General features: G+C 49.9%; 1 protein-coding gene across 1 annotated transcript in view; it reads right to left on the bottom strand.

The window, feature by feature from the left end:
- Positions 1-4,372: 4,372 nt before the first annotated feature.
- scara5 (scavenger receptor class A, member 5 (putative)) overlaps positions 4,373-18,877 on the bottom strand; it is a 45,029-nt gene continuing 30,524 nt past the window's right edge. Inside the window, exons 9-12 of the mRNA XM_070987422.1 lie at positions 17,843-17,950; positions 13,489-13,554; positions 8,468-8,656; positions 4,373-4,974 (exon numbers count right to left, since the gene is read on the bottom strand). Coding sequence (XP_070843523.1) covers positions 4,841-4,974; positions 8,468-8,656; positions 13,489-13,554; positions 17,843-17,950 — 497 coding nt within the window. The 3' untranslated portion in view covers positions 4,373-4,840. The remainder of the gene's footprint in view (positions 4,975-8,467; positions 8,657-13,488; positions 13,555-17,842; positions 17,951-18,877) is intronic.

The raw sequence follows: 18,877 nt of genomic DNA, 5'->3' as shown, positions 1-18,877 counted from the left end.
AGCAGCTCTGTGTTTCGTCCACATTGATGAAAGTATCAGCGATCCTTGTGATGAAGTGCTGAGAAGCTGTGACTCCACAAAGCCTCAGTCACATGTGGGCAGTCAGAGGAGGAAGAGTCGCGCTTCATCTTCCTCACAGCGTGCGTCTGTTCTCTCTTTAACGTCTGGAGGAATTTCCTCAGTCAGACGCCGAAGCTGACCTCGACCTCCTCTCCCTCACAGCCTGCAGATGTTCCAGCTCCTCATTGTGTGGAGGGATAACTGTTTCATTATGAGGAAGAGGAGCAGGAATGCAGTCTGATGATGAATGGACGTGGACAGAGGACGGGGACAACGTTGTCCTGAAGGGAAGTGATCTCATGTTTGTGGCCTCTGCTGTCACACGTCCTCAGAGAGAAGAGGATGCTGACTGTCGTGATGAAGAATTACATCGTTCTATATGATGATTTACACCAAAACAAGAGGAGGAAGGTTCACCAACATTTTACAGTCAGATTTGACAAACTGTCCTCTGTGTGTGTGTGTGTGTGTGTGTGTGTGTGTGTGTGTGTGTGTGTGTGTGTGTGTGTGTGTGTGTGTGTGTGTGTGCAGCTTCGTTCCTGCCGCTCTGCTGATGTGAGATGACGTTTCGCTCACACATGAAAACTGTTTTCAGATCAGTTCTGAGGCACTTTCACATGTAGAAAACAGACCAGAGGACAGAGGACACCAGGACCCACCCCTCTGTTTGAACACAGTGTTGGTCAAGCTGGGTTCAGGGGCCCCACAGGGGTCCTGCAGGGCCCTCCAGGTGACGGATGAACTCCTCGTTCTCATGACTCTGGACTCGGGTGAATCAACACAACAGGAAGCAGACGTCTTTCAGTGAACACGAAGCTCTTTATTCAGTACGTTCTTGGCATATCATGTTTGATTCAGGCGTTTATTTTACATGTGTGTTGTTAACGTGTGCGTGCTCTGAGCGGCACGGCGTAACGAGGAGCAGACGTGTACATACGTGCAGCACAGGAAGGCCTCTGTGGTTAAGTGCACTTGGTTTCAATGCGTTTTCTCCTTCAAAGGCAGAAAGCTGCTTTACATTTTCAAAGTATTCCAGTTATTCGACCCCTCGGTGCCCAGGCATTGATCTGAGGTCAGAGGAGCCTCTAACCAATCAGGAAGTCACGCCACTACAGTTTAATCCCGCTGACATCTGATAGGCTGCAACTCCACATCAGTCACAACACATTAAGCCACGGCCTTCAGGTTCTGATACGTGATTGGTCTGCGCCAGTTTCACCTGCCCCACCCCCCAGAACTAATGTCGAGCAGGACCTGAAGCTCGAGTCCACGTTTCTCTGAAGTTAAACCTCTTTGAGTTTGAAGCCGGCGGACGTGAATGTCACGTGACACATGTTTTTCTCCAGAAACGATGAGACACACCATCGTGTCTCATGTTTCCTCCAAAAACATGGAGGACTCATCTTTAACGTAAGGAAAGAGTAAAAAAAGATTCACTGCAGCTGATTGGTCCACACTCCAACCAATGACCTCCACCCACTCTTCTACCAAAATACTTTATCGTTCAAGTGCTTTAATGAGCGTCAGCGTCTGCTGGGACGAACACTGAGACACTGAGACACCTGTGTCAATGTCAAACTGTCCTCTGACAAAATGTCTGACAGAAATTTCAATCAGTAACATTTTGTCTGCTTCTCTGCTTCAAACAGAGGACAGACATTCAGTCAGTCTGCTGCTGTCTTTGGCTGCAGAGCTTTGAGTGAGACCTGAGGACACACAGAGGTCTGAGGACGCACAGAGGTCTGAGGACGCACAGAGGTCTGAGGACGCGCAGAGGCCTGAGGACACACAGAGGCCAGAGGACACACAGAGGTCTGAGGACGCGCAGACGCCTGAGGACACACAGAGGTCTGAGGACACACAGAGGTCTGAGGACACACAGAGGCCAGAGGACACACAGAGGTCTGAGGACACACAGAGGCCTGAGGACACACAGAGGTCTGAGGACACACAGAGGTCTGAGGACGCGCAGACGCCTGAGGACACACAGAGGTCTGAGGACACACAGAGGCCTGAGGACACACAGAGGTCTGAGGACACACAGAGGTCTGAGGACGCGCAGACGCCTGAGGACACACAGAGGTCTGAGGACACACAGAGGTCTGAGGACGCGCAGACGCCTGAGGACACACAGAGGTCTGAGGACACACAGAGGTCTGAGGACGCGCAGACGCCTGAGGACACACAGAGGTCTGAGGACACACAGAGGTCTGAGGACGCGCAAAGGCCAGAGGACGCACAGAACATCTTCTACTCCTTTAACAAAGGTCATGATGCTTCAAAGGGACACGTTTGGATTGACTCAGGTGTGCAGTTGGACCATGTCTCCGTCAGAGGACATGAAAACGTGTCTGTGATTTTGGGCTGAGACTGATCATTGATTTCATCGTCTGCTGATTATTTTCTGGATGAAATCAGAAACACTCTGACACCTCTGTGGGGGAGGGGCATCAGCTTTTCTCCAGCCAATCACCTGACGTGGTCTCACGTAGCCATGACAACACACTGGTTCTGAGAGCGCAGTGAAAACAAACGACGATGAAGAGCAGCCGCCATTGTTGTTATTACTCCTCTTTGGTTCTGGTGCACAACAATTCACTGTTGATCGACTCATCGATCGATCGATGGACTCATCGATCGATCTGACATGTTTGGTAATTAGAGGCAGGAGGAGGCAGAAAGGCGTCGGTGTCGTTGCGTCCTGACAGAGTGAGAGACGCTGAGGAGGATTATTGCTTCTCTGAAACAGTTCAAACCTTATGAACACATGAATCAGAAGCTTCCTGCTCGGCCTGTTTGGAATCCATTCATTCATTCACTCAAACAGACAAACTCAACGGTCGCAGCTTCCTGTAACGAGGCCGTCCAGCTGCTTCACCCACAAGCCTCCTCTGAGACATCGTCTGCTGCATCTGGTTTCTCACCTCGTTCCGTCTGTCCTCTGTCCTCTGATGTGTCCTCTTCTGCGGCGGAGCGGCGGTTTGGACCACAAACACCAACGCGCTTCAACACGAGCTGAGAAAAGTCATTTCTGGCTGCGCTGCCTCAAAACTCCGAGCCGTGTCCAACACTTCCCTCCGCCCTCGCGTCCTCAGACTCTAAATGGACATCATGTGTGCAGCTTCACTCTGAGGGAAAGTAGGTCAGACGACGTTCGGTGTGCTGAAAGCTTCACGCACACGTTTCGACGTGGAGTCAGAGGAAAGTCGACGACAGAGGACAGAAGTTTGACACTTTGCCAGATTTTAAGATGCAGTGAAAGACTTTAAGACGAGCTGTGGGTGAGGACGCTTACTGTCCCGCTGGCTCAGAGGGAGACGCAATAAGGACACTTGGGAGGTACCAGCCTTTGGATCTGAGAGCAGCCATAAACATTAAACCCCACTGAGAGAGAGAGAGAGTGTGTGTGTGTGTGTGTGTGTGTGTGTGTGTGTGTGTGTGTGTGTGTGTGTGTGTGTGTGTGTGTGTGTGTGTGTGTGTGTTAATACTGAAACAACCCAACTCAGACCCGCCTCTAAATCGTGCAGGCGGGCGTCCGCGATCATCTGTCCACACTTGTCTCCATCCGTCGGCTGCAGGGACGGACGATCCGCTCAGTCTGTTAGTTACATGTTTTCTTCATTTTCTATAAATACAAAGAACAGGAAGCACTCGTTTGGTGATCTGCAGGTCAAAAGGCGTCCGGCTGTTGAGGTCAAGCGGAGGCTGAGGACGGGCTTTCATGTGGATTACGTCTAAAATCATTGGTCGCTGGTTTGGGCTCCACCAACGCCTCTCAACCACATCTGGATCCAGATCACCAGCTGATCTGTCTGTGATGGCACCTGCTGGCCAGGTAACACGGGGGGGTTAATCAGAGCGCGCTCGACTGGAAGCTACGTCCTGGTACGGCTGGTGGCATTCGATTGTTGGTGGGATTTGATTGGTTGGTGGGATTCAATTGTTGGTGGGATTTGATTGGTTGGTGGGATTTGATTGGTTGGTGGGATTCGATTGGTTGGTGGGATTTGATTGGTTGGTGGGATTCGATTGGTTGGTGGGATTCGATTGGTTGGTGGGATTCGATTGGTTGGTGGGATTCGATTGGTTGGTGGGATTCGATTGGTTGGTGGGATTGGGTTGATGAGAGGCTGAAACATCAAATGCTTAAAACGTTGACCTTTGTGGAGCCGCAGACTTGTAGGTTTTAACCGTCTGTGTCTAAAAACTTCAGAGGAGATTTTTTAAAGTCATGAAGACGACAAACGGCCAGTTCGTCCAGTTTGAACTCAAAGTGCTTTGGACCTGCAGACCATCATGAGTGCTGGCTGTGAGGAGCTACATGATATATAATGACTGTGCATGCTGAGCAGCACTCTGTCCTTCATGATACTGTGAAGAGCAGCTGCCTGTCCGTCAAAGACACAGTCCTCAGAGTCTTCGTCGGCGTGGAGACGACAGCTGACCAATGAAAGCTTTCAGATGAGGCTCCGCCCACGCCGGACGAGCCTCCGATGGATCCTCCGCCTGAAAGCTGACCTTCGGCCTTCGCTGAAGACTCTGTAAGTCAGTGTGATGAAAAGTCCTGATGAAGAGTCCCGTCGTGCGGTCGTCCTGTGCGCAGTCTGAAATGTGTGCACTTCCTTTGCTCCCATGATTCAGTCTTGTGGCTAAATGTTTGACCATGAACTTGTGATAAAGCTGCAGATGTACGTCATGCGCAGCACTGTCGGGGGTGTCGGGTCACGTTCCAGACCTTTCTGAGGAAGACGCTTGGCGGCGGCGGCGGGTCCGGACAGGTTTAGGTGGCGCAGGTCACGCCGGCGTCCTCCACGTGGCCGCAGTTGGTTTTGCCCCAGCCGGGAAACTTACACTGATGGATGGTATCTTCAGTCCCCGCACAGGCCACGTCGTCCATCCAGATCAGCCCCGTACCTGCAGACAGGAGGACAAGAACAGTCAGAACGTCCCCGCTCTGCGTGGACTCTCAGCTCCGTCTCATGTCTGATTTAAACTTGTAGGAGCAGAGTGTTTTTCAGCCCTGAGTCCTGTCTGCAGGTGCTGCCTGAAGGCGACACACATCACCACCATCAACAACACTATTCCATCCTCTTACTGTAAACACTGCACCTCTTTTATATTTTCACATTATTCACTTAAAGTTCTGTTTAATATTCAGCTTTCTTGTCTTTGCATTCAGATTTTCTCTGCTTCGCTCAGTCACACGACATCGTTCAGACACTAAAGCACCAAATTCAACCTGAACCCACCAGCAGGATTTTCAGAGCTCTCGTGGAAATGATCCCCTTGGCGACGCTGGAGGAGCTCACGGTTAAACACGAGGAATGCAGTGAAGTAAAGTCACTTCCTGAGATTTCTTCATCATTGAAGAGATGAACGTGGAGCCAAACGTCCACATTTATTGTAGGAGTCAATGAAAGAACGCCATCTGGCTGTCTCAGCCGGCAGAGCTCTTCGCTCCTCTGAAGGCTTGTTTCCCTCGTCTTCATGTCAGAATGATGCAACTGCAGCCCGACAGGCCCGACATGTTGGCTGCGCCGGAGTTTAATCAGCGGCTTTATGTGAGTCCCACATGACGTGGAGCACATAAACGACAGAAATCACACATGTATACATGAGCGTAAACACACGGCCAGTTTTCCCAAAGCAGCAAAACATCTGCAGCTCGTCTTCTTCTCTCTTCGAGCCTTCGAGGCAGACCAATGATTCTTCAGCTTCAGCTGATGTCAGAAGGTCAAAGGCTTTCAGGCGACGAGGCTTCGGTCTTCACATGGAGACAGTGAGAGCTCCCAGAGCGCCGCTGTGGATCAGATCTGCCGTATCCGGTGATAAAGTACACAGTTCCAGCTGTGGAGCCGGAGCTTTTGGCACTATTGTTTTCCTGTAAACCTTAGTTCCTGTTTGTAAAAGCAGAATCACTGGAGGCTCCAGAAAGTCCCAGTTTTGCAACAGTTGTAGATGACTCAGCTGTGAGGGAACGAGAGGGAGATCGAGCAACATGTGGTTTTACTCAAACGCTGATAATCCACTTTGAGTTTCAGAGCTGAAGCTCTCTGAGACGAAGGCGAGACGAGGCCGCGAGAGCAGCATCAGCAGGCGAGGACGGTCCGCCGCTCGCTCGTCCCGCACGTCTGAACCAAAGACAACGGACGAGACAGCGTGTCTGCGATATGACGGACATCGCGGAGGAAGACGAGGAGCTGTGAAGATCAATCCACAGTCGCACGTCTAATCCAAAGCACTGGTTCAGCTTCAGGCCAGCAGCCGCTGACATGAACTGAAGCAAACTCTTCATCTTCCTCTTCACTTCCTCTTACAACTGGCAGGAAGTTCGAGGCCGTCGAGATGAAGTTTAGGACTGACGGGACGGGACGGGACGGGACGGGACGGGACGGGACGGGACGGGACGGGACGGGACGGGACGGGACGGGACGGGACGGGACCTTTGCAAACGTCCGTCGGGGGGCGCGGGGGGAAACGTGATCCTTCAGCTTTAGTTTCAGTTACTCTCAGATTACATTCCTCACACCCTCCCTGTCCAGTGAAAAACACATATCTCCAAATGTGCTGATTTTCTGACTTGAACGTGTTTTTGTCTGAAATATGTTCCTGAAAGTGCTGACTAATGTCTGGGAACTGGTTTGCTTCCAGTCCTGCCAGTTACAACTTGGCTGTGTTTTGTGTTTTCACCACATTTGAGTTCATTTAGAGCAACAAGAGTTTTGAGGACTTTCAATCATCATTGGACATAAACTGTCCCTGAAACCACTCATAAAACCTGTTTTACTGACACAAAATGAAAGATGATCTTCGACTTAAGCTGGAGGAGAAAAAGAAAACAAGCTGAACAGTAAACATGAGCGTCTGCCTCCTCCAGTCCTCACATGAAGACGTCCTGCTGCAGGCCGGACATGTCCACAGCAGCAGGCGAGGGACGCGTGAGGACGTCCTGAGGCTCAGCTGCTCCTCTCAGCACACTGGTCGGGCCGCTCGCACCAGATTTATGACACACAAATGAGTTTTGAATGACTGAAGACACTGTGGGACGTCCAGGGACACCAAGAGACGCTTTAGAGAGGAGTCACTCAGCTTCAGGGTGACGTGAGGGATTAAAACACAAAATGAGGAAATTTACAGCCGTGCTGACAAAAGCAAACCAAGCAGTCAGTCCTGGGTCTCATCACGGACGACTGTCTTCTCCTGAAGGTCTCCTCGCTCACTGCAGGTCAGAGACACTCTGCTGGGTTGTTTCTGGTCTTTAGAGACGTCTCATCATTGTCCACCGACTCCTCTGGGACACTCGAGCTCAGCAGACCGAGCTGGAAGCTTCATGTCAAACACAGGCTGGAGACACTCAGTGTCTCTTTGATGCTGGACAGGTTTTCACTGTCTGCTTTATCTTGGAAACAACCGTTGACCTCAGAAAAGGTCACAGAGGTCGGATTCAGCTTCCAAACAGACCTCAGACCGACGCCACGAGGAGACAGCAGGACTGGAAGCTGCATGTGGACAGGTGTCCATCAAGACATCGCTTCATGGTTTGAACCCAAAGTGTGAAAATCAGCTGGTCAAGAAAGATCCAACAGAGACAAAGCGAGGACATTTTGAGCTTCAGATGATCAGATGACGATTCGGAGCTTCTTCTTCTGCTGTTTTCAGGCCTGGTTTCTTCTTCACTGCAGTCGTGATGCTGCTGGTGAGACCTGTCTTCTCCCGTCTCCTCTGCTCGGACAAAGATGTTAAAAGAAACGTGAAACGCTTCTTAAAGGCAGGTGACTCATCTGAAAAGTTTAAATTCAGCCTTGATGTTCGTCTCTGCTGCCGTGTGGAGGTCGTCGTCAACGCCGAACCCTGACTGACGTCAGGCCGCCGAAATCAAACGGAGAGAGAGAGAGAGACGAGACGGATACGACCTCTGAGACTTTCTTGACGACGTCTGGCTCTCATGACTTTCCCCGTAAAACCTTAATGTTAATCCCTGCGGCAGCTCAGAGCTCAGCAGCAAAGACCAGCAGCGTCCTTCATGGCGAGTTTCAGCTGGATGTCCTCTGCTGTGATCTCCACGTTCATTACTCCGCGAACGGACCATCCATGAGCTCAGTTTCCTGGAGGCGACCACGGTGAGACACGACCGTCCGGCGTCCGTCTGACCTGAAGCAGTCCAGAACGGGTGCTGCTGCAGCTGGTGTCTCCGCCTGTGAGGTCACATGGTTTGGGTGGTGCAGCGCAGACGCCTGCGCAGACGCCTGCGCAGACGGCAGCAGTGTTTGAACAGGACGTCTCCTTCAGGCTCCTTCAGACTTCCTTTAGAGGAAATCTGCAGAAATCTGGTGTGTGCGTGTGTGTGCGTGTGCGTGTGTGTGTGTGTGTGTGTGTGTGTGTGTGTGTGCGCGTGAGTGTCTCATACCCTGTCCAAAGCGTCCCGTCTTGTGGACCGCCGTGGCTCCTTGGTATCCCAGCATCCGACACACCACGTCTCCGTCTTTTTTGTCCCAGACGTCGTCACACACCGTCCCCCAGCGGCGCTCGTGGAAGACCTCCACGCGACCCTCGTGAGGACCTGACCCGTTCACCAGCCGCACCAGGGTCTCCTCCACTGCAACACACACACACACACACACACACACACACACGAGTGACCCGACACGTATGAGGAGGCGTTCAGGCACATTCGTTTCCAACGTTCAGCTTGTTTGTGTTTGTCAGACTTGAAGCTTTGAAGCTTTTTATTGGAGCCTTCGCATCATAAAACATTTCTTCATCATCATCGTCATCATCATCATCAGACACACGTTCCTCGGCGAGCAGAGAGCCTGAAGCCTGTTGTTGGACCAGCTCGAGTCCATCGACAGAACACGAGTCCCTTTGATCGGCCGCTCGCTGGCACGACTCTGAACTCACACTGAGCAGATTATTTTCTTTGTGAGTGTTTATGAGTTTAATGAAGGGCAGTAAATCAGACCAATGAGAAAACAGACGAGATGAATGGACTGCGTTCAACACGACGTCTTCCACAAGACAGAAATATTCTTTCAACAAGAAAAATAAACGTAATTACTGACTGTTTTCTTTCTCCTCTAATGTGAAGCTGGCCGGAGAAAACAGGAGGAAAACAAGAGGAAAACAAGAGGAAAACAGGAGGAAAACAGGAGGAAAACTGAAGGAAAACAGGAGGAAAACGAGAGGAAAACAGGAGGAAAACAAGAGGAAAACAGGAGGAAAACAGGAGGAAAACTGAAGGAAAACAGGAGGAAAACGAGAGGAAAACAGGAGGAAAACAGGAGGAAAACAAGAGGAAAACAAGAGGAAAACAGGAGGAAAACAAGAGGAAAACAGGAGGAAAACAGGAGGAAAAAGAGAGGAAAACAAGAGGAAAACGAGAGGAAAACAGGAGGAAAACTGAAGGAAAACAGGAGGAAAACGAGAGGAAAACTGGAGGAAAACAAGAAGAAAATAACGAGAAACAACAGAAGGACGTTAGCTCACGACTGAGTGTCAAACTGTCCTGATACAACTCAACCTGCACCGAGTACAGCTCCTGGACTAGTATCATCAAAAACACAAAGAGAGTGACAACAAAAAAACAGTCCCAGTACGTTAAAGAAGAAGAAGAATCTTCTTCTTCTTCTTCTTCTTCTTCTTCTTCTTCTTCTTCTGTGTTTCCTCGAATCATCAAACCTTCACTGACGAGGTTTAACATCCAAATATAACATTAAAACACAAAGAGGGGCTGGAATGCCTTGCTCAGAGGTACTATTATAATCAGAATACTGTGTGTGTGTGTGTGTGTGTGTGTGTGTGTGTGTGTGTGTGTGTGTGTGTGTGTGTGTGTGTGTGCCTGCGTGTGTGAGCAGCATCTCGTATTCTTGAAAGTATGCAGCAGCTGAACTCATATAATTGACCTGATTTATCACCTTTCAGAACACGGAGTGAAAATGAGAAGAGAGGTGAACACACACACACACACACACACACGCACGCACACACACACACACACACACACACACACAGCTGACTGAGACTGATGACAGAGCGCTGCAGACTGAAGCCAAACACTTCATCTCGACAGGATATTAGTCTCATCAGACCATCATAAATTTTAGGAGCGTACCATTTAGCTCAAATCAAACAGGCCAGTCCTCTGCACTCACTCGGCCATCATAATTTAATATCCACCATAACATGGTGCCATCATATCTGCTGCTCATGCCTGCATCATGCTGCTGGAGCTCTGACGACGAGTAATTGTAATAATAACACCGAATTACCTGAAACAGATGTTCAAACTATTTGTTCCAGTGACTGAACACTGAAGACTCTGCTGGCACGAAGACGAAGACGCACCACAGCGATTCATATTTCTCATAACAGTCACCTACTTTTCTAAACAGGACGCTCTCAGCTGTCCTTAACTGAACCTCCTGGGCCACCGTCCCAAACTCTGGTCCAATGCAGCACAACACTTTCCACACAGTCTCACGCAAGATCACTTCTACTGTAGTTTAATACAGCGACGTGTTTCACTGATCCTGTGACACAAACTGACCTGAGATCAGCTCAAAGTCGATGTATTTCATGTTTTTTAATGATTTCTGTAAAAATCTGATGCAGCGACACGTTTCACAGACTGAAAGATGTGGAAACTCCAGAAACACCTGTTTGGATCATTCCACAGGTAAACAGGCTGATTGGTCACAGGTGAGAGGATCATGACTGGCTATGAAAGGCTCAGTCGCTCATAGAGGATGGAGCGAGTTCACCACTTTGTGAACACATGAAGGATGAAGAGATGAACCCATGACGCTGCTGTCAGTGAACAGTTTGATTATTGATGATTGATCCTGATTGATTGACAGTCCAGACTGTTGAATCTCTTCGACTGAACAAACTGAAGTGAATCACGAGCGGCTCGTCTTCAGACCTGCAGCTCTGCCTCATCTGGACCAATCAGAGCCTGGATGATGTTCAGGAGGGCGGGATGGGGGGGACGCACCCCTCATCCATCCTCACACCTCCACCCTCACACCTCCGCCTGCACGTAGCCTCGGATCACCTGGAGCGACCTCGTGAAGCGAACGCCGCCGTGTGAACGCTGTGAAAGGCGCATTGTTAAAAAAAGATGACGAGCGGTAAATCTGACAAAACCACAAACTCCATTTCTGGATGAAAACCTAAGAAAATGAATCTAGCTGTCGTCCCTGTGGTCGAAAATAAGCCTCAGAAAGCTGATTTAAAGTAATTACTGAGCCTGACTTCATGCCGTTAATGACTTTTCCTGAGCCGAGGAACAAACGTCCCTCCGCCGTCTCACGGCGCTGACGTCCACCTCGCACAGCCAACAAAACGTTCACCGTGAAGCACAAACTTTGACATTTCATAACAAGTTTAACAAGCTTTGTACCTCTTCTGTGAAAGAGGGGAAATAATGGGAGCTGCATGAGATGTAATGAGCGTTTCTGTCCGGGGAAAACCGGAGGAGTCGGCTCCAAGCGTAAGTGGTTGAAGCCCCAGAGGCCAGAGGAGCTGCAGCCCCGGACTGTCAGGACCTGAAGGAGGCCAGAACGCCGACTGATCGCTCTTACTAATGTTTGTCTGGCAGGCAGGACGGATCTGGACTGGACGGACTGAATGGCTTCAGGACAACCGTTAACTGACTCCATGTGTTCAGAAGAGGTCCTTCCTGAAGTTCATGTTCCAGCGCATCGTCCATCACTCACTTCCTTTTCTGTCCTCGTCTGCTTCATGTCCTCTTCTTCTGACTCCTCGATTGTCTTTTTTTTCTCTTTGTTCGTTTCTCATTTGGTTTCTGTGGTCAGTGAACAAGCGGCTCAAAACTAGGCAAGAAGACAAAATCTGAAAGTGAAGCCAATGCAGAATCGCCTTTAACCTGCACGCTTTGTAATGACCAGCAGGGGGCGACGCCACCGGCTGACTGACCACAGAAGAGTCAAACTGTCTGACTGTGAGGATCAAACTGTAGAACAACAGACGACGCTGTGAATGCATTCAGGTGTGTTTACCTGCTCTGACGTAAGCCGCCATCTTTAGCATGTGCAGCTAACTAGCATAAAGCTACGGGAGTGCTTCCAGGCCGAGCAGCTCGTCTCATTAACATTAGTTTGTGGGGTGACAGGTGAAGACGAGCTGCCTGCATCGACTGTAACACGACCAACTTACGAAGCTAATGTTAGCTTAATTAGCTTGCTAGCTTGAGCTGACGAAACCTGCAAACATCATTTGTCCTTTCAGTCTGCTTCCGTTTACCTCGATCTGACATCAAGTTATGTTTTTAAAAATTCGCCGTCGTCACTTCAAACATTTCATTCCTCACAAAATGATCACAAACATAAAACATTTCAGGGTTAAAGAGGAAAAAGTAGAACGTGTTAGTAAAACACAGCTGAGATCTAAACAGTTAATGTCTCCATGAATCAAGTCGTGTCTTCACTGTCCCTTTGAAGGACATCAGTCCCAATCTGAGGACGGATCTCAGTCCATCAGATGAAGACAGTCTGGAGTCTTTGCTCGAGCTACAGAATCTCATCCTTTCAGCTACACGACGTCCTTCATCTGATGCTAACGTCCACCATGTGTGGACCAGCGTCTCCTCTGTGATCACACAGCTTTGCGCCGTTTGAAGTGTAAAAAGATCCGATCGTGCGTCAAACGATAAGCCGGACTGAGACTCAGCCCGCGGCATGTGGTCTCAGTCCGTCTCTGGAACCTCAGACGCCGTCTCGTAAACGACGTGAGGACAGAGCCGACGCTGGACGGCCTTCAGATGGTCGAGGTCCGTTTGATGTGACGCCGCTCCATCGCTCATCACGTGGCGAACAACCACGGCCACCCCGACACTCGGGGGGCTCGTGTCTTTTCTCTCTACCTGGATCCAGATTGGCGGTTTCTGTCTGAGGTTTCGGTTTTCAGATGCTTTGATGTGAGTGAGCCATGTGGTTCACGGTGTGGGAAACTGAGATTAGCTGAAAGGAGAAGCAGATCTGAGCCTTCAGACTTCCCACAGCGCTTTGCTCAGGACGTCAGGTGGCTCAGAGACGTCTGAGGCCCATAAAGTCATCAGCTCGTAAATCTGGACTTCATGTCGCTGCTGGCTTTGGTCGCGTGTCTGATCTCTGCGCTGGTGTTACTGCAGCACGCAGGTTTCTTCATCGTGACTGCAGCGAACATCACAACGTTTCAGCAGCAGATCGTCTCCAGAATTTATCTCAACTATGAAAAATCACCGGCGCTGATGAGGAAGAACATGAAATGTGTTGACTCTGAGCTGTTCTCAGGTCAGTGTGATTTGTCTGTCCTGAGGCTGGAAATGAGCGACGCCGTGTGAAGCTTCGACGTCACAGAGTGAAACTGTTGAAGCGAACTGGTCGTTCTGCTGACAGGAAATGCTCAGCACACCTGTTCAGCTCTTACCTGTTTTCTCCCCTCGGTCTCCTCGGTCTCCTTTCTCCCCCTTCAGCCCTCTTTCTCCTCTGTCACCTGAGGTCAGAACAGAAAAACAGACCGAACATCATTCACACACAGACAGAAGACATTCGTCATCGACTCATCTCTGGCTGAAACGTGACCAGAAAACATCAGCAGAATGTGAGTTTCAGCGTTTTCCCCCTCCATGTTTGACATCCTGCGCACAGGTGGATGACTGATAACATCCAGTGACTTCCTGTTTTTCGGGTTACACGTCTCATGTGGGCACAAACACGGCGACAGCTTCACGTTTTCAGACGGCCTCACGCCCGCTTCCTCTCCTCGTTACTCCTCTCACAGGACGCCTCTGAGAGCGTCCGCCCTGTAATCTTGCCTTGTGATTTGGACATTAAATGTGAAATTAGAGGACAGCCGCCCTGCGTCTGCTGCTTAATTTACCTCCAGCAGCTGTGGTTGGGTGTGTTTTCTGCTGGGAGGTGGAGGTGAGTGCGGTCGAACGACAGGAAGTGGAGACAGAAGGATTGAAAACAGATTTTTTTGGACGTCGATGTTCGGATGCTGGAAAATGAATCAAACGCTGCAGCGCTCCATCGGCCTCAGTAAAAATCCTCTCATTTGAGGTTTCTGCACGGCACCTCCGACCAATCAGCAGCCTGGGTGTGACGTGACTGCGTCTGTTTCAGCCGAGAGCTTCAAACCACACGTCTGTTTTTGCCATGAAGCTATAAGAGGATCAGCTTCACGTCCTTTCATTGGACTCTGTTTTCACGTCCAAGACCACAGACCAGCCGCCAGCCGAGGGGGGGCCCGGTCCCACCTCCTGTTTCTCCCTGTGCGTCCAGGACCGGAAGCTGACATCACGCCCTGCCTCAGCGTCACCTCCATCTTCACCACATCCTCAACAACTAAACAACAAGAAAAACACCAACACGCTGAAGCTGCTGCTGAATCTGCCTCCGATCCTAAACTGCACCGTTAGTTTCACGTGCTGCTCGTCCTGAACGGCAGCTGTGGCTCAAAGTCTGAGAGTCACGTCCTTAAAGCTTCACTGATTAGCACTTTTAGCCCCGTTAGCAGCTCCACCAGCCATCACTTTCTGTACAGACATTGACGGAGTCCAGAAGATGCGTCCTAATGACGGTCAGCCATCCTCCGACGCCACCAGCAGGCCGTGACTGTGGTTTATCAGCAGGTCACTTTGTGTTCGCTGTTAATCAGCAAATACCAGCATGCTAACAAGCTAAACACTAACACTGAAGCATTGTCACTGTTAGCATATTAGCACACTGACATTAGCATTTAGCTCGCTCAGCCTCAGTGCTAGCATTAGCATTTAGCTCAGCCTCTCAAAGTGCTAGCATGGTTACACTCTCTTACTCCTCTTCTTAGCTAACAATGCTAAAACAGTCACCAAACTCTGCAGCTGTGTTGAGCTTCTGAACGTTTCCTCAGCTCAAAGTTTGACTGTGAGCAGCAGTTTAAGGCTTTGATGAACCCACAGTGAGCTGCTTCAGCAGGGGACATGTGACTGATGGACACAGTGGACATTTCAGCAGCGTCAGCACCCAGATGTTGTTCTCAGAATCAAAACAGAGATAGACCTGGTGAAGCAGACTTCATCTTCGTCTTTGCTAACATGTTAGCCACGATCACTGGATGATGTGTCTCTCAGCTGATCCGTGAAGCTTTACAACCAGAGAGAGATGCACTCTCTGCTTGGTCTACCTCCATTCATCTATCAAAAGCAACCATGACGCTTCCCAGTGCCCCCCCCCACCAAACTCGTCACCCTCCACTGGTTCGTTAAACCACAGCCAGACTCCAGATGGGAGGACGCACAGACAGACATTGTTGTAAACTGACAGAGTGTTGACGGCCAAACATCCGAGAAGATCCTCGTTTTCTTCACCACTGTGTGTGTGTGTGTGTGTGTGTGTGTGTGTGTGTGCGTGCGTGCGTGCGTGTGTGTGTGTGCGTGCGTGCGTGCGTGCGTGCGTGTGTGTGTGTGGTATTCTGCTTCACATGATTAACTTGTCCATTAAACAGCGTCAGCAGCTTTCTGTGTTTCACACAGTTCATGTGTCTTCAGCCATGGAGGCTTCTGCTGCTCTGCTAATTGTCCACGTCCTCTTGTGCTGGACGCGTCCACCGCATGACCACACGCTGCGAGATGGCTTGGACACGTTTCGCTGATCAGAATACAACAACACATAATCGTTTGTGAAACAAATGCTTCCATCATGTGAGATCTGGAAGCAGGAGGCCAATAACCAAACAGGCCAATGAAACATAAACTGTGGCCATTAAACAGATGCTGTTTTCCCCAGAGCCAGAAAACTGCTGCTGGAGAGCAGAAAGCACATTGTTGAGTCATTAAAGTTATTATCCCGCCGGCAGCTGCTGGTCTCAGCTGAGACGTCCAGAGCTGTTCACGTCCACCACTTCATCGCTGACCAGCACCTTTAGTCTGCTCTGTTGTTCTTCATGTCCTTTTATTAAAGCTGTTTTTTTTAATGGTTGATTGATTGATTGATTGATTGATTGATTGATTGATTGATTGATTGATTGATTGATTGATTGATTGATTGATTGATTGATTGATTGATTGATTGTTTGTGCTAGCTGGTAGTCTGAGGCTAAAAGTAACTGCTGGATGTTTGTCTGCTGTTACTCGTGGAGTGTGACAGTTCGAAGAGACAGAGGTCAGCGGTATAAATGAACCTTTTGCTCTTTCAATACAGTCTGTGAACTTACTGTGCTGTTAGCAAATGAGCTAACGGTCATGCTACCTGACAGTTAGCATGCCGTTAGCATGCTGTTAGCTTTCCTTTTCAATAAAGCTCCTCATTGATGAAATGATGTGCAGTCCAGGAAACAGAACTCTGGGCAGATGTTTGTAGTTCTGGTTGTTTTCCACAATCAAATATTTATATTTAATATTGGCCCTGATGCTTTCTGGTGCGACCACGTCTTTTCAACGTTAACCCGACAGCTCGTCTCTATTTCAGTGAATCCGGTTTCCTTAATTGCACCGATTGAACTGAATTGAACTTCTCGGCTCTGTCTTCATTTCCAGCAGAGTTACAGAGACCAGCAGCAGGCGTAAAAATGAAGGAAAGCAGAGTGGAGTCTGGTGCAGAGTGACGGACGCATGCGCACTCAGAGGACAACAGATCAGCCTGGTCCAAGGCTGAGACAGCCACTGGCCAACAAAGGGACTGTGAGACTCCAGCGATGGACATTTCAGCCAAACCCAACACTGATCGGCAACAGCTGTTGGCTAACACACATGCCTCACACACACACACACACACACACACACACGCTGACACAAACAGACTGCAGCGTCTTATCGTGTTCGTCACGGCTGTGTTTCCCTGCAGTATCCAGAGCGTCTCTGCTTTGTTATGGTTGGCACCGCTCGGCTGGTGATGCCAGAGTGGAAACATCAGCCCAACACAACCTCTGGATGGACGGACGGACGAGTGGATGAGTGCATGGAGGACAGGCAGAGCCAATGAGGACGTAAAGAAGGTCATCAAGGTACAGAGTGTTCACTGAAAGGCGAGAAGCTGGCATCACATCCAAACTGTGTCTCCTTGGAAAATTTGACCACTGGTTCAAAGACACGTGTTTACAGTGAGCAGTGGAAATCTGCTGGAGACACAGGAAGCTGAAGGACTTCTAACGTCTCCTACGACGAGTAACGGGATGTCCAGCTGCCTCCACAGTCAGAGCCGACGTGGGCTGATGGAGGGACAGCAGGCTGAGAGGACGATCAGTGGATGGAGACAGGCCATGGACGTATGGACAGACCTGAATGTCGTCCTCTCAGAGCTCTTTTGGCTCTTTGGATTTGGCCTCGTACGTTGGTTTCTGGGTGAATTCACACGTGAATGAATGAAACCACTGCTCTCAGTGGTCCTGACGGCTCAAACTGGGATCCTCCAGAGACCCTCTGAGGTGTTTATGATGCTCAGGAATGAATTCAGCTTCGTCCCTAAATGATTCGATGAGGTAAATATTTGTCTGGAAACGATGTTTCTTTGGAGTAAACAAACGAAGCTCCAACCATGAAACGCTTCCAGCCTCCATGTTTGATGGTGCGAGGAGAACAGCGCCCCCTGCTGCTCGTGTGAAGGACTGGCTTTCTTCTCTGCAGACGGCGTTCGATCGGAGCTGCGAGCGCCCTGAAAACACTCAGCTGTCTGGAGTTTCCCTGACGCGTGAATGATGAAGTGCTGGCTGAGCGTCGCCTCACAGACGATGAGTCCTCTCTGGACGACGCTCAGCTGTTACAAACATGACCGTTTAAAACTGATGAAAGGCAAAGACGCACCTCTGGGACCGGCCGGTCCAACCTCCCCTTTCTGTCCCTGAGCGCCATCGACCCCGACGGGCCCTTTGATGCCTCGAGCGCCCTGGATGCCTTTCTCTCCTGTGAACCCTGAAACACAAACACACACAGGAAACATGACTGAAGTGATCAAAGTGTGACACGATGAGCAGCAACATCAGCCTGAACGTCAGCCGAGACGAGTCAAACGAGCTCGACCGCCGCGACATTTCTCTGCTTTCATAGTGAATCATGTTCAGCGTGTGTGATTCAAAGGTTTCAGCAGATGTTTCCAGAGGTTGAACTTAAAATGTGTGTTTTCAAAAGCCATCGCTGACAGTCAGAGTTGATTCTGTGGAAGCGAGAGCGTGTCGAGGTCCCGCCCATACACACACCTCAATGACAGGTTAGGATCAACCTGCGTTAGGATTATGACCTGCGCTGCAGGCAGCCACCAGGGGGCGATCGACGGCTTTATATACTCAGTGTTTCCACGAAAATTCCAATCAAATCCGATCCAAGCCACCAATAAGAGAAGCTGCTGCCTGTAATGAGGTCTTAACGTCTGTTAACAGCTCATTTAACTTTTACTGTTAAAATCACTGCAAGCTGCTTCAAACTGAAGGTGACATCGTGAGGACATGTCCAGGCAGCCTCGATGCTCCTGTCCTCCTCAGTCTAACATCGGTTGTAGAGGACACAGAGACGCTGGGAGTGACGATAACGTCGGTCTTTGTCTTCTTCCACCGTCCCTCTCTGATCGCCGTCAAACCTTCGTGCTGCGGCGCACAGCGAGAGTCTGTTTACAAACCGAGCGCTAACGAGTTATTGATCGCTGCGTTGACGAGCGTCTGATGAGCTCTGATCGCTCTGCTGTGACTCCTCAGCAATCAGAGTGAAATCATTAGACTGATGCCTCAGAGCCAGAGGCACAACATGAGCTGATGATGGACGACGCCATGTCCTCTGCCGCCCTGCCTCTGTGCTGTGAGGGGTCAACCCCCCCCGCACACACACAAACCCACAGGGGAAACCCAT

Source organism: Chaetodon trifascialis, chromosome 19 (assembly GCF_039877785.1).
Source record: "Chaetodon trifascialis isolate fChaTrf1 chromosome 19, fChaTrf1.hap1, whole genome shotgun sequence".
In the NCBI taxonomy this organism is placed as follows: domain Eukaryota; kingdom Metazoa; phylum Chordata; class Actinopteri; order Chaetodontiformes; family Chaetodontidae; genus Chaetodon; species Chaetodon trifascialis.
Note: the sequence above shows the minus strand (reverse complement) of the source record. Positions and strands in the feature narration are given on the sequence as shown.